The 12,906-nt window shown below is 44.2% G+C and overlaps 1 protein-coding gene across 2 annotated transcripts in view; it reads left to right on the top strand.

Annotated features, from left to right (window-relative positions):
* The first annotated feature begins 3,040 nt into the window (after window positions 1–3,040).
* The window catches only part of il16 (interleukin 16), a 22,624-nt gene continuing 12,758 nt past the window's right edge, over window positions 3,041–12,906 (top strand). The window contains exons 1-11 of one of the 2 annotated variants that reach the window (XM_037980039.1): window positions 3,041–3,234; window positions 3,392–3,623; window positions 4,597–4,703; window positions 5,734–5,851; window positions 7,539–7,664; window positions 7,802–7,850; window positions 8,531–8,682; window positions 10,612–10,722; window positions 11,184–11,298; window positions 11,907–11,980; window positions 12,149–12,407. In XM_037980039.1, the coding sequence (XP_037835967.1) occupies window positions 3,137–3,234; window positions 3,392–3,623; window positions 4,597–4,703; window positions 5,734–5,851; window positions 7,539–7,664; window positions 7,802–7,850; window positions 8,531–8,682; window positions 10,612–10,722; window positions 11,184–11,298; window positions 11,907–11,980; window positions 12,149–12,407 (1,441 nt within the window). In that variant the 5' untranslated portion in view covers window positions 3,041–3,136. Of the gene's footprint in view, window positions 3,235–3,391; window positions 3,624–4,596; window positions 4,704–5,731; window positions 5,852–7,538; window positions 7,665–7,801; window positions 7,851–8,530; window positions 8,683–10,611; window positions 10,723–11,183; window positions 11,299–11,906; window positions 11,981–12,148; window positions 12,408–12,906 lie in introns of those variants that run through there. The other variant, XM_037980040.1, reaches the window with a different exon arrangement.

Raw genomic sequence — 12,906 nt, forward strand, 5'->3', positions numbered from 1 at the left:
GTTTATCTTCACATATACATTTATAATAATAATAATAATAATAATAATAATAATAATAATAATAATAATAATAATAATAATAATAATGATGATGATGATGATGATGATGATGATAATAATAATAATTAGTGTCCTAACCCCACCTCCCCACCTGCCTCTCAGCTGATGTGAAAGGTTCTGTTCAGCCACAGCTTTACCAGAATTAGAACAGGTTCTATATTTCCAGCTCAGGCTGATGTGAACCAAACAGAAACTTCCATTCAGAACCAGGAACCAGGAGTTTGTATTTAAGTGCAGCAGCTGACAGAGAGTCCATTCATCCACCCACCTCCACCCTCCGAGCTCCGAGCAGGCTGGAAGGAGGTGTGAGGTCAGTTCTCCCTCTGGATCTGGACTTTCTGAGCCTCCCTGAGCTGTGTTCCTGTTGAATCATTCAGGGGATGATGGATTATGGTGAGTCGGACTTTATCTTTAAGACTGAAAGGTTTCTGTAAGAGTTCAGGATCTGCTCTGAGTGCAGCAGATTTAACTCTTTCTGCTGAAGTCGGGGGTAACTGGCTGACAGACAGGTCTTCAGGTCTCGCTCCATGTCACAGACTGGAAAAGTCCAAACAGAACCCACATTGTTTAGCTGCAGGACTAAGCCTCTGTCTGCCTCTTCACTCTGGTTCTGTTGGATCGGACCTCATTCTGCTGCTGCCTTGAGGACATTTTTGGATCAAAATTATGAACGCACTTGTTTTAAATGTTAATGTGAAATCTTATCTTATGCTTTGAAGTTTGAATTTCTGCATGTGGTCTGCAGCAGAGTCCAACTCTTTCTTCTGTCCAGGTTCGGACTCACGAGACCCGGTTTCAGGACTGTGTTTCAGTGCTGTTAATATTATCTACAAGGCTTCTGACGAGCTCTTGGTTTTCACATGAAGAGGAGGACCAGCTGGGACAGGATCTGTTGAGTGTCTGTAACCTCCATCTGTGGAGCTTTTCTCCTCAGAAGATCTGTTAGAAAAGGAAAACTTGAAGATTTTTGTTGTTTGAGAAACTCTTAAACTTCCTCACTGAATATTTAACGATAAAAGAAGCTGAGCTGCTAAAAGAATTATTCATTCCGGTTTTAGATGATCCTACTTCTGTCAAACGGCGGAGAGATGGCGGCGAACCCAGAACGCAGACGCATAGTTTTAAAGGAACAAAAACAAATTTATTAAAATAAAACTAACAAAACAAAAGGCTGACGAGGCAGCAAAAACTAACAATAACAAAATCCAAAAGGCAGGGACATGGCATGGCAACGAGCAAACAAAGCGGAATGATCCAGTGACTAGTGAATGAGAAAGACCGGTACTTAAAGACAGAGGATAATGAGAAAAATGGACACAGGTGAGTGAGAAACAATTACCAGCAGGTGGAGATGGGTGTGGCAGACCTAACAGGAAAAGTACTGGGGAGGTGGAGAGTGACAGGGCATGGACAGGAAAACTAAACTGAAACAAGACAATAATCAAACACAACAAACTGAAAATACCAAACCATGACAGCTTCAGCCCAAACTTTCTTCTGGAGACCAGAAACTACCGCCCTCAAGTCAGAACCCGGTTCTCAGTCAGAACCCGGTTCTCGGTCAGCGTCAGAACCCGGTTCTCGGTCAGCATCAGAACCCGGTTCTCGGTCAGTGTCAGAACCCGGTTCTCGGTCAGCGTCAGAACCAGGTTCTCGGTCAGCGTCACAACCCGGTTCTCAGTCAGCTTCAGAACCCGGTTCTCGGTCAGTGTCAAAACTCGGTTCTCAGTCAGCTTCAGAACCAGGTTCTCAGTCAGCGTCAGAACCCGGTTCTCAGTCAGCGTCAGAACCCGGTTCTCGGTCAGTGTCAGAACCCGGTTCTCGGTCAGCGTCAGAACCAGGTTCTCGGTCAGCGTCAGAACCCGGTTCTCAGTCAGCTTCAGAACCCGGTTCTCGGTCAGCGTCAAAACTCGGTTCTCAGTCAGCGTCAGAACCCGGTTCTCGGTCAGCGTCAGAACTCGGTTCTCGGTCAGTGTCAGAACCCGGTTCTCAGTCAGTGTCAGAACCCGGTTCTCAGTCAGCGTCAGAACCCGGTTCTCAGTCAGCGTCAGAACCCGGTTCTCGGTCAGCATCGGAACCCGGTTCTTGGTCAGCGTCAGAACCCGGTTCTCAGTCAGCTTCAGAACCCGGTTCTCAGTCAGTGTCAGAACCCGGTTCTCAGTCAGCGTCAGAACCCGGTTCTCGGTCAGCTTCAGAACCCGGTTCTCAGTCAGCGTCAGAACCCGGTTCTCAGTCAGCGTCAGAACCCGGTTCTCGGTCAGCGTCAGAACCCGGTTCTCAGTCAGCTTCAGAACCCGGTTCTCGGTGGGACTTCCTGAGGGCGGGATCTCTCTGCAGACTGCAGCTCGGATATTTCTCACACGTTCTCAGAAACACGAGTCAACATTTAACCTCTGAGTTTTTATAATTCCTTTTTCCTTCAGACTCGGGTCAGGGCGTTCAAGCTGTTTCCAGAAGAATCTAGACAAATGTTCCTTTTTTCCAATCAGGGAAAGAAAAGGCCTTTTCTCTCCAACAGCCCCCAGAACAGCCTCAGCAGTTTCTCAGAACACTTCCACACACTCCGGCATGCAGGACGTCCTAACTCAGTTTGCTAATTGCCCTCCAGAGCTTCCCTCTCCATTAGGCCCAGGCCCGGCTGGGAGAAGAGTGCTGGTCTTCGAGCTCCCAGTACACACACCGACACACACACCAACACATGCATTAACACACACACCGACACACACACCAACACATGCACTAACATCAACACACACACCGACACACACACCGACACATGCACCGACACACACACCAACACACACACCAACACACACACCAACACATGCACTAACACACACACCGACACATGCACTAACATCAACACACACACCGACACANTGCACCGACACACACACCAACACATGCACTAACACACACACCGACACACACACCAACACATGCACCAACACACACACCAACACATGCACTAACACACACACCAACACACACACCAACACATGCACCAACACACACCCTGACAGCCGTGCCTCAGAGATCCTCCCAGCAGAGGAGCAGTACAGCAGCTGCCAGGAGGATGGAGAGGAGATGCAGAGACCGACTGAAAACCAGCACCAAAGATCCAACCAACAGAACCAACAACCTCTGCTCCAAGAGGCTCAGCATGCTCTCCAGGTACCACTCAGCTCCACGAGTTCTCCGTTCAAACACGGACTGGAAAATATCTGGGATATATTTCAGCCTCACGGATAAGTTTTAATAACTCCATGAACAGCTTTATCCGTCAGGTTTTTAATGGCTGAATTTTCCTTCCTGGTTCTGATAAACCCAGGTCCCTGACTCTGTGCCGCTCCAACACTAACGAGGACTTTCCGATGGACAGACATGATGTCTGCAGGCCGTGTGCTCAGGCTGAAAACAGAGACGCAACCTCAAACCCAAAAGGACCACAGAGACCGACCCAACAGCCATCTCTGGGTCCAACTGGGTCCAGTGAGAGCCAGGATCAGAACTCAGCACTCAGGGGGACTAAAAGGAGCCTCACGAGGTCCTTCAGCATCAAGGTGATAAGAATCTGCTCAGAAAAAAAACACTTTCAATTTCCCCCCTTAGGTTAAAACTTTAATAAATTCACAGGAAATATAAAAGCAACAAACAAGAGAAACCATAACAGGACGGAAACACAGAATATCTCAGCGAAACAAGGAAAAACGTGACTGAAAAAACAATAAAAGTTCAAACTAACCATGGCTCAAAATGCTGAATAACAAAAACATGACAACAGAATCAGGAGAAATCCTTACAATGCAAAAAACAAACAGTCAAAGATCACAAAAGCATAAGAAAACTTTTTTTAAAACCAGTAACTTTTTTACAGATAAACAGCTGAGGATTTAAACTAAGGACTGCTGGAAGTATGTTTCTAATATGATCAAACATCTAAAAAAAACTAAACAGTCAACTCTGTTATCTTATAACTGTTTTATATCAGTGTGTTGATGTGCAGAATTTACTTAAGAACTGCTGCTAAAACCAAAGAGAGACCTTTACAGCAGATGTTTCTTTAAAACTTTATAAACTGTGGATCAGGTGGAACTGGATACATGCAGCTTTTCAGAACCAAGGACTCTGCTGCTCTTCATCACTTCGTGTCCTAGAAACTGGTTCTCTCCATCCTCACCCTGTCTTTGATTGGGTCCTGAAAGGGTTAATAACACAGGAAACTATTAAAGAAAAATACTAATTTTCAGATAATTTTTAGTTTGAAAATCTTTACCCCTCTGTGAGGAAATAAGCCTGATTTTTTTGGGACTAAACAAAGTTTAGGACTACTTTAGACCTGCAGCAAGAAGCAGATTCCAGTTATTCTGCTTTTGTCGCAGCTTTTGTTGTTTTAAAGTGCTTTATAAATAAAGTAGTAGTAATAGTAAATCTAAAACTAGCCTTAATCTCTGTCTGCTAATCCACCTCAGAGTCCTAACAATTTCAAAAAGACCAAAGTTAAAAAGCAAAATAACATGTATGGTGTGTGTGCAGGATAGTAGCATCTGGAGGATGTGTGTGACGTCAGCACCTCCTGAGGATGAACCCCAGCTGACAGAGGATAAACTTGCCGATCTGGAGAGTCAGGTGAACCTGCACAGGTGAGAAGAAACTGTAAGAACTTTATTTTCTGTCATTTCATGAAAACAATTAAATGATAGAAGCTATAAGAAGTGTGTAGGATTCTCAAAGCAGCTGATCAGAAACTGGAAGTTGGTTCCACCAGAGAGGATCCTGAGAACTGAAGCTCCGCCTCCTGTTCTCCTGTTAGAACCTCTAGGAACCACAAGGAAACCTGCAGTCTGAGAGCAGAGAGCTCTGTTAGGAAAATATGGAGCAATAAGGTCTTTAATATCAGATGGAGCTTGGTTGTTGAGAGCTTTGGATGTTAGGAGGAAGATCTTAAATTCTCCTCTGAATCTGACAGGAAGCCGATGGAGAGAAGCTGAAACTGGAGAAATCTGATCTCTGATCAGAACTCTGGCAGCAGCTGTTTGGATCAACTGGAGACTTTTAAAGAGTTCTTTGGACTCCCAGATAATAAAGAATTAAAGAATGAACTGTCCCCATGTCCTCACTCTGCTGCTGTCTTCACTCACACTACTCTCCATCTTTGTATTTGTAATTATTATTCTCCGTAACCTTTGTTTTTCTTCCCATACAAACTCCACCTGGACCACTTCCTGTTTGTCTGTGTCTATTTCCTGTCCTCTCAAACCCCAGCCAGTCAAAGCAGATGGCTGCCCATCCTGGTTCTGGTTCTGGTTCTGGTGGAGGTCTCTTCCTGTTAAAAGGGAGTTTTTCCTTTCCACTGTCACCAACCTGCTGGTCAGGATGGGAGACTGAGATGAAGTGAGAAGTCAACTCAATCTGCTGCTTCCTTAGATAGAAACCTTTAACTGGTTGGATTTTTGTAATGTAATGAAGTAATGAAGGTTTTTGTACAGAGACCTGAGACGGCCTCAGTTGGTGCTGTATAAACAAACTGAATTCAGTCTAACTGAACTGTTAGGAGTTGGAGGGGTAGATGAGAGTACTAGCACTTCAGGCACTGACTAAGATACAAGTTTTATTTCATTAAGAAGAAAGATAAAGGTAGTTTTAATTTCTTGCTGTGTGTTTTCTGCTCAGGTTCTGCAACCTCCTGAGTCCAGAACTACCGTCGGTCTTTAACAGGCCGGTCCTGAACGGCAGTTCTGGGATGAACGGGGATGGAAGGAGAAACTGTAACAATAAAACCTGCAGTCAGGTAAGAATTCAATGTTTCTCTGTTTGACACAGTAAAATGCTGTTATCTTGTCATTTATATGAGTAAACTTGAAAATGTTAAGATAAGGTGAAAGAGTGTTCCTAGACTAAACTCAAGGGAGTGAACCCGACTGTGGGCTGGAACCACACTTTGTTCTACTTCTGTACAAAATCCGAGTATGGGTACCAAGCCCCTTACAAAATAAAAAAAAACATTGAGGAACTGAATACAAGGGCAGCTGACCTGAGAATGAAGCTTGAACGCAGGACTGTTAAGTATCCCTACTGGCATCGTCACAGAGCTCAATAAGCTGGTACACACCACAGCTGGGGTCCGTGACATGGACTACAACTAATAAAGAGCATTGTCTCCATGGAGCAGGAGGCTGGAAGCTAAGATCAAGACAACATGCAGAGAAGTCAGCCAGCTGAAAGGTGGAATGAAGAAAGACTCACCCCCAAAATACCACAACTTGACCATACATGAGGCTCAAAGCTCTGACTACTTTCCGAAGGAGGTACAACTATGAAGCAGAAGACAAGATAATAAACAGGGTATCCTCCACCGCACCATCCAAAGTGTATTCTCAATGGAAGGAGAATAACAAGAGAGTAGATCCACCCAGAGCTGAGACTGAGCCATGCTGGAGGAGGAGGAATCACTCAATGATAACACTCCATGGCTCCAGGATCCAAGATCTGAACACACCAACCTCCCAGAGCAAGAACCAGGAACCAGAACAGCTGCAGAGTCTCAGGAAGGAAAAGCTGGACTGAACCAGGGCCTGACATGATCCACATCGACTGTCTGAAGAAACTGACTGCTCTCCATGAACATCTAGCAGGACAACAGAACCAGCTGCTGATGGAAGAACCCACCCTGAGTGGTTGATCCAGGGCTGGACAGTCCTGATCATGAAAGACCCCCAGAAAGGAGCATTTCCTTCCAACTACCAGCCAATCACCTGCCTCTGTACAACATGTTGGCTCCTGTCAGGCATCATAGCAGCTAAGATGAACAGGTTCATGGGTCAGTACCTGAGCGAGGCACAGAAGGGAACTGGAGCCAAGCACCACCAGCTGCTGGTCCACAGAACTGTAAGACCAGACCCACCAACCTGTGCAGTGCCTGGACTGACTACAGGAAAGCCTCTGACTCCATGCCCCCCACATGGATGCTGGAGGGCTTTAAACTGTATAACATCAACACTAAGAGTCTTCACTGAGAACTCAGTGGGAATGTGGAGGACAACTCTAGAGGACCATTCAAAGCCACCTGCAGCATAAACCAAGGTGATGCTCTGTCCCACTCCTGCTCTGCATGGACCTGAACCCCTCAGCCAGATGGTTGCAAAGAGTGGCTCTGGATGCTGGTTCCAAAGTGGAGCAGTCATCAGCCACCTCCTCTACAGGGATGACATCAAGCTGTACGCCACACATGAGCGAGACACAGACTCACTGATCCTCCTGTTTCAGTTGTTTTTATATTTAAAATCAGGTGATGGTTCTCAAAGTCTTACTCTTTAATGTTTTATAATCAAAATAAATGTATTTGTGATCATTATTTCATTTGTTCTAATGCACAGTTCCCCCACTGACTTCCGAACCTTTGGATCTGGCAGGTCAAACAGTGACTTGTACTGGACAACAGCTGACATGTTGTGTCTCTCATGGTTTCTGCTACTCAGGATAATTTGTGTGAAGACACTCTCCATTCACGGGATCTTCATCATTCAGCTCCTATTTCAGCCCCCGAGCCTCTGTTCTTCCCTGGATACACAAATGAACTTACATCTAATAATAATCACCTCAAGGTAAATATATTTGTTCAAATTGACACATATTGGTTTCATATCCATATTTATAGTCATATCTCGAGGGGCTGCCAAGTCAGGCATCACTTCTTCAGAAGTTTATTTGATTGTGTGTATTTGTGTGTCTGTATGTGTAGTTACCCATCCCAGAAGTAAATGAGGAGATATTCAGGAACGAGGCAAGAGGTGAGGACAGTCCACAGGAAAAGATGGGCAACATTATGACACACTCCAGTTCAACCAGTATGTTTCATTTATTTTCCTTTGCCGTTTATTACAGCTGCTCAGTTTATTTCCTAAAACACTTTGAATAACCCCTAAACTTCAATGATCCAAATTATTGGCACATTTTAACTCTATTTCAGGTCTACAAAAGGCCAAAACTCTTCAAAAAACTTTTTTTTTTGTCCTATTATGGCATTTCAGGCATACCATGTAGAGAAGATGGCTGCCTACGTGTGCCAGGACAGATTTGCTCTACAAAAAGGATATCTCAAGATGAAATCTTAATTGAATAATTTACTTAATTGAATCAAGCATCAGAGTAGGCAGGCCTCATTGTTGTAATTGTAACCTGTTTGTATGACCTTCAACCAAAACATAATTTCCAACCTAAAGGTTACACTGGTTAATCAGCATTTGTTGCAAAACAATTATTTGACCTGAGTATATTTTAGATTTAAAAAATTCACATTTTTGACTTTAGTGTTTTAAATGATTTATCAACCAGTCAGTGAACAATTTTAACAAAGTTCTCTCAACAACCTTATAAAAGACATTTGTATTATTTGAGATAATTTAAAATTATATAATTAATTCCAGCCTATATGTTTGAAATGTAGTTCATTAAATTATGCTGTTTACAGAACCAGGTGTTCGACCCTACTGGATCGGTGATCTGGACAGCATCATCATGAAGTCTCCTGAGTTGTATATCAGTCCTCATGGAAATGGTGGTTTCTATGGAACCAGGAAGTCTCTGTCCCAACAGATGGAGTTCACTCACACCACTGCTCAGGTACTGGTCTCATTAGAAATCTCCTCCACCAGGATATACAGCAAGGACATTGGTATGTCAGTCGAATGGTATTCAAGAGAGGCAAGGTGATCAGAACTGAAGGGGCTGAACTACCTGAAGGCAACACTGCAGATGTCCAGGACAGCTACCAGTACCTTAGTATACCGCAGACAAATGGCAACCAGGATGAGTCCACAAGGAAGTCAGCCTCATCCAAGTACCTACAGAGAGTCAGGCAGATCCTGAAGAGCCACCTGAATGGGAAGAACAAAGTCCAAGCCACCAACACATACTGGTGTCAGTCATCAGATACCCTGCTGGTATAATAATCTGGCCAAAGGAGGAGATAGAAGCCACTGAATGTTCCTCACAATGCAAGGAGGGTTTCACCCGAAGTCCAGCACCCTGAGACTGAACACTAAGAGAAAGGAGGGAGGCAGAGGACCAGTGAGCATCAGAGCCATTATACAGGATGAACCAACCAAGATCCTGGAGAACATCAGGAAGAAAGCCCCCGATGATGATCTGCTCCGAGAACGTCTCACGCAACATAATGTGGAAGAGGAGGAAGAGGAACCATCATGGAAGGACAAGCCCCTGCACAGCATGAACCACCGGCAGACTGAGGAAGTGGCTGAAATCAACAAACCAACCAGCAGCTAGAAAGGGCTGGACTGAAGGACAGACAGAGACACTAATCATGGAGGCCAGGGTCCATCATACCAGGCAGGACCCAAGATGGAGGCTGATGTCCCTGAGACAGTCCAGCACATCACAGCAGGATGGAAGATGGAGGCAGGCAAAGCATACATGGAACAACATAACCAAGCAGCTGGAATACAGTCAAGGCTTACATGCCCCTAGATACGTTTGAAACAGCAATTCAAGTTTTTATTACATCCAGCCTCAATTACTGTAACTCACTGTAGGTTGGTCTTAGTCAATCATCCTTCTAGTGTCCAGTTTAAGATCTTATTACTTGTTTTAAAAGTCTGAACAGCATGGCACCTTCATATTTATCAGAACTCCTGCAGTGTTGTACTCCAACCAGAGCACTAAAGTCTGCAGGCCGACAGCTTTTAACTATCTCTCAGTCCAGGCTAAGAACTAGAGGTGACAAAGCATTTTCAGTGGTGGCCTCAGCTCTGTAGAATAGCCTGCCTTTACAGATCAAATCCACCCAGACTCTGAAATGGAGGAAATAGAGAAGTTGTAGAGAGTCAAGGCCTCAGTGGTACCAGTGGTCATCGGACCCCCAAACTGGAAGAGTGGCTCCAACAGGTCCCAGGAACAACCTCAGAGATCTCTGTCCAGAAGAGCTCAGTGATAGGAACAGCTGAGATACTGAACAGAACCCTGAAGATCCCAGAGTTTGAAGTGAAGTGGAACTGAGGACGAGTTCAGCGTTTGTTTGGTTTATTTATACTGAATAATCGTGTTGTTTTGAGGTGTAGACCCCAAACTGCAGTCTTTGGTTGCAGGGTAAGTAGGAAAATAAAAAGTAGTGTAATAACAGAAAAAGAGTCTGATGAGGCAGCAAAAGAAGACACAGATTTAAGCCAACCCTAAACGCAGGGTAGGGGTGCTAAAGTGAGCTCCTCTGAGCTGAGGAACATCTGAAGAACTGCAGGCAAGGATGACTGAAGGAAACCAACAGAATGCCCAGTACATAATACAAACCCACCTCAGAAACCCAGAACCAGGACAGCAACAGAACCAACAGATGTGAACAAAGACAAGATGTTTGGGTTCTATCAGGTTCTGGTAAAATTTAAAAAATATATGGTCTGATGTTCTACCAACAGAACAGATTTAGGCTATTTGAGGTCAGAGATCATCAACACTGGTACCCAGAACCATGTTACAGTACCAAACACAGTCTGTGTGTGTGTCTGTGTGTGTGTGTCTCTGTGTGATGCTCCTCTGCAGACACTGGACCGTCCCTCCCGCTCTCTCAGCTCTGCTCAGCTGCTGAACTCGTCCAGCAACGTCCACGCTTTCATAATCTGCAGTATTGTGCTGATAAAGGGTCATGGCAAGGTAGGAACCAGAACCAGAACAGAACCCTGCAGTGGGTAGAGTTTACCTGCTGTTTGTAGTCCCACTGCACCACTGTGCCACACAAGTCTAGATTATATTAACTTCATAGGAACTTCATTTCATAGGAAAGGTATCACCAGTCGAACCCTAGTTTTCTGTTCATGACCTGCTCCCTAACAGGGATGGTTTGTTTTTCTGTCTGCTTCTTTCCTGTTGTACCAACTGTGAGTGAAGAGTACCGTTACGCCTCTAATGACTGGGATATGAACTACTGACAACTGTCAGACAGATCATCACTTCAAAAATCACCAGACTATCCCTTAAAATGGCCTGAGACTGACAGCTTGATGGTTGATTTCACAGCAGAACTTTAGACATCTACTGAACTCAAACTGGACTCTGAGTCTGATTGTTCTTCCTGTTGTTCAGGTGTGAAGTATCTTCCATTCTGGATCTTTCAGGGTCTGGGCTTCAGTATCGTGGGGGGTCAGGACAGCCCGTATGGACCGATGGGGATCTATGTGAAGACCATTTCTCCTGCAGGAGCAGCAGCTGCTGATGGACGGCTGCAGGAGGGTGAGACATGTGGAGCTGCAGCTTTACGTCAACATCATGGTGCCTTAATTACTGCTAACTGCCAATTATAAGAGAAAATTTCATTCAAAATACAAACAAATATGAATAAAAATAAATAAATCCATCTAAGATTCTGAAATCCATACATGAAGATATTCCATCCATCTTATCCGAGACTGGGTCAAAGGTAAACAGTTTGCCCTCCTGAAGCCCTCAAAACAGAGAGAGACAAAGAGAGGCAGAGAAGCTCTTCTTACTTTGGGTCAATTTGACCCGAAGGCCACGGGAGAGTTAAATAGAGAATGCATATTGGTCGGGACTCCATGGTGGGTCATAAAACACCAAATATAGGGTGCTGAGAATACCTACAGGAATCAAATGAACTTAAAAAAAGATATATATTTTAGCTTTAAATGTTATAAAGCAATAAAACAATGGTCATAAATAGATAAAAGTGATGTAAAAGCTGATAAGGCTCTCGGTTAAACGGCTTATTAACCTGTCTGCTTCAGTTCGGCTTTCACTGACTGAAATCTGAAAACTGAATAAACTCTTTGAACAGCTGATTTTCATTTGATTGATGGTTGGTTGTGATTTTGTGTTTGAAGGTGATGAGATCCTCGAAGTTAACGGAGAGTCCCTTCATGGCCTGACTCATGATGAAGCTCTGCACAAATTCAAAGTAAGGTTGTTTTTACGGTCTTCAGATTTTAAATAGCAACATCCAATGCTGAGCTTTATTCTGTGTTTAATCTGAAAATAAAGATTTCATTTAGTTTGTTTCAGGCTGAGCAGCCGACGGTTTTCCACCCATCTGTCAGAGTTTTCAGAACTGAAACGTGTTTTTTAGCAGATCAGAAAAGGTCTGGTGACTCTGGTGGTGAAGACCAGCCTCCACGCTGGGGCCTTATGTGGACCGGATCAGGTTTCTCAGCTCAGCCGGTCTCGCTCCCTCAGCTCCACTACAGGCTTGGCACCGCTCGGTTCTGACCTGGGGCGGCCCGGTTCTGAGCTCAGCCCTGTGAAGGACAGCAGTAACACACTGAGCCTCACAGATCAACCTGTTAAACCCAGAGACCGGATCATGAAGGAGATCACCCTGCACAAAGGTCAGCATCAGGAGGCAGAACACTCAGAACCAGATCTAGAACCTTCTCAAACTTTAAATATAAAATATACCAACATCTGAAACAGATATAAATACAGACACATTTAAATTTGCTTGTAGCCTTTGGTTAATAAAGAAAATCCCACAAAGGTTTCTGAAATAACCTGAAACTGACAGAAATAATAAAAAGAAAAAATAATTAAAAATCAACTAATGAACTCATTTTGGTTCAACAAAATTATTACTGAAAAGAAAAGACTGAAGCTAATGTCCACAGGGACATGTCAAACTCAGGTGTGTCCTGTAATCAGTCAGTCTGTCTGTTCAAAGGAGGACAGGTAGTCACAGGGCTACCTCCCTTCTGATGAGTATACCCTCCTTCATGATGAGTATATCCTCCCTCATGATGAGTATACCCTCCTTCATGATGAGTATATCCTCCCTCATGATGAGTATACCCTCCTTCATGATGAGTATATCCTCCCTCATGATGAGTATAT

The sequence above is a fragment of the Kryptolebias marmoratus genome, linkage group LG15 (genome assembly GCF_001649575.2).
Source record: "Kryptolebias marmoratus isolate JLee-2015 linkage group LG15, ASM164957v2, whole genome shotgun sequence".
In the NCBI taxonomy this organism is placed as follows: Eukaryota; Metazoa; Chordata; class Actinopteri; order Cyprinodontiformes; family Rivulidae; genus Kryptolebias; species Kryptolebias marmoratus.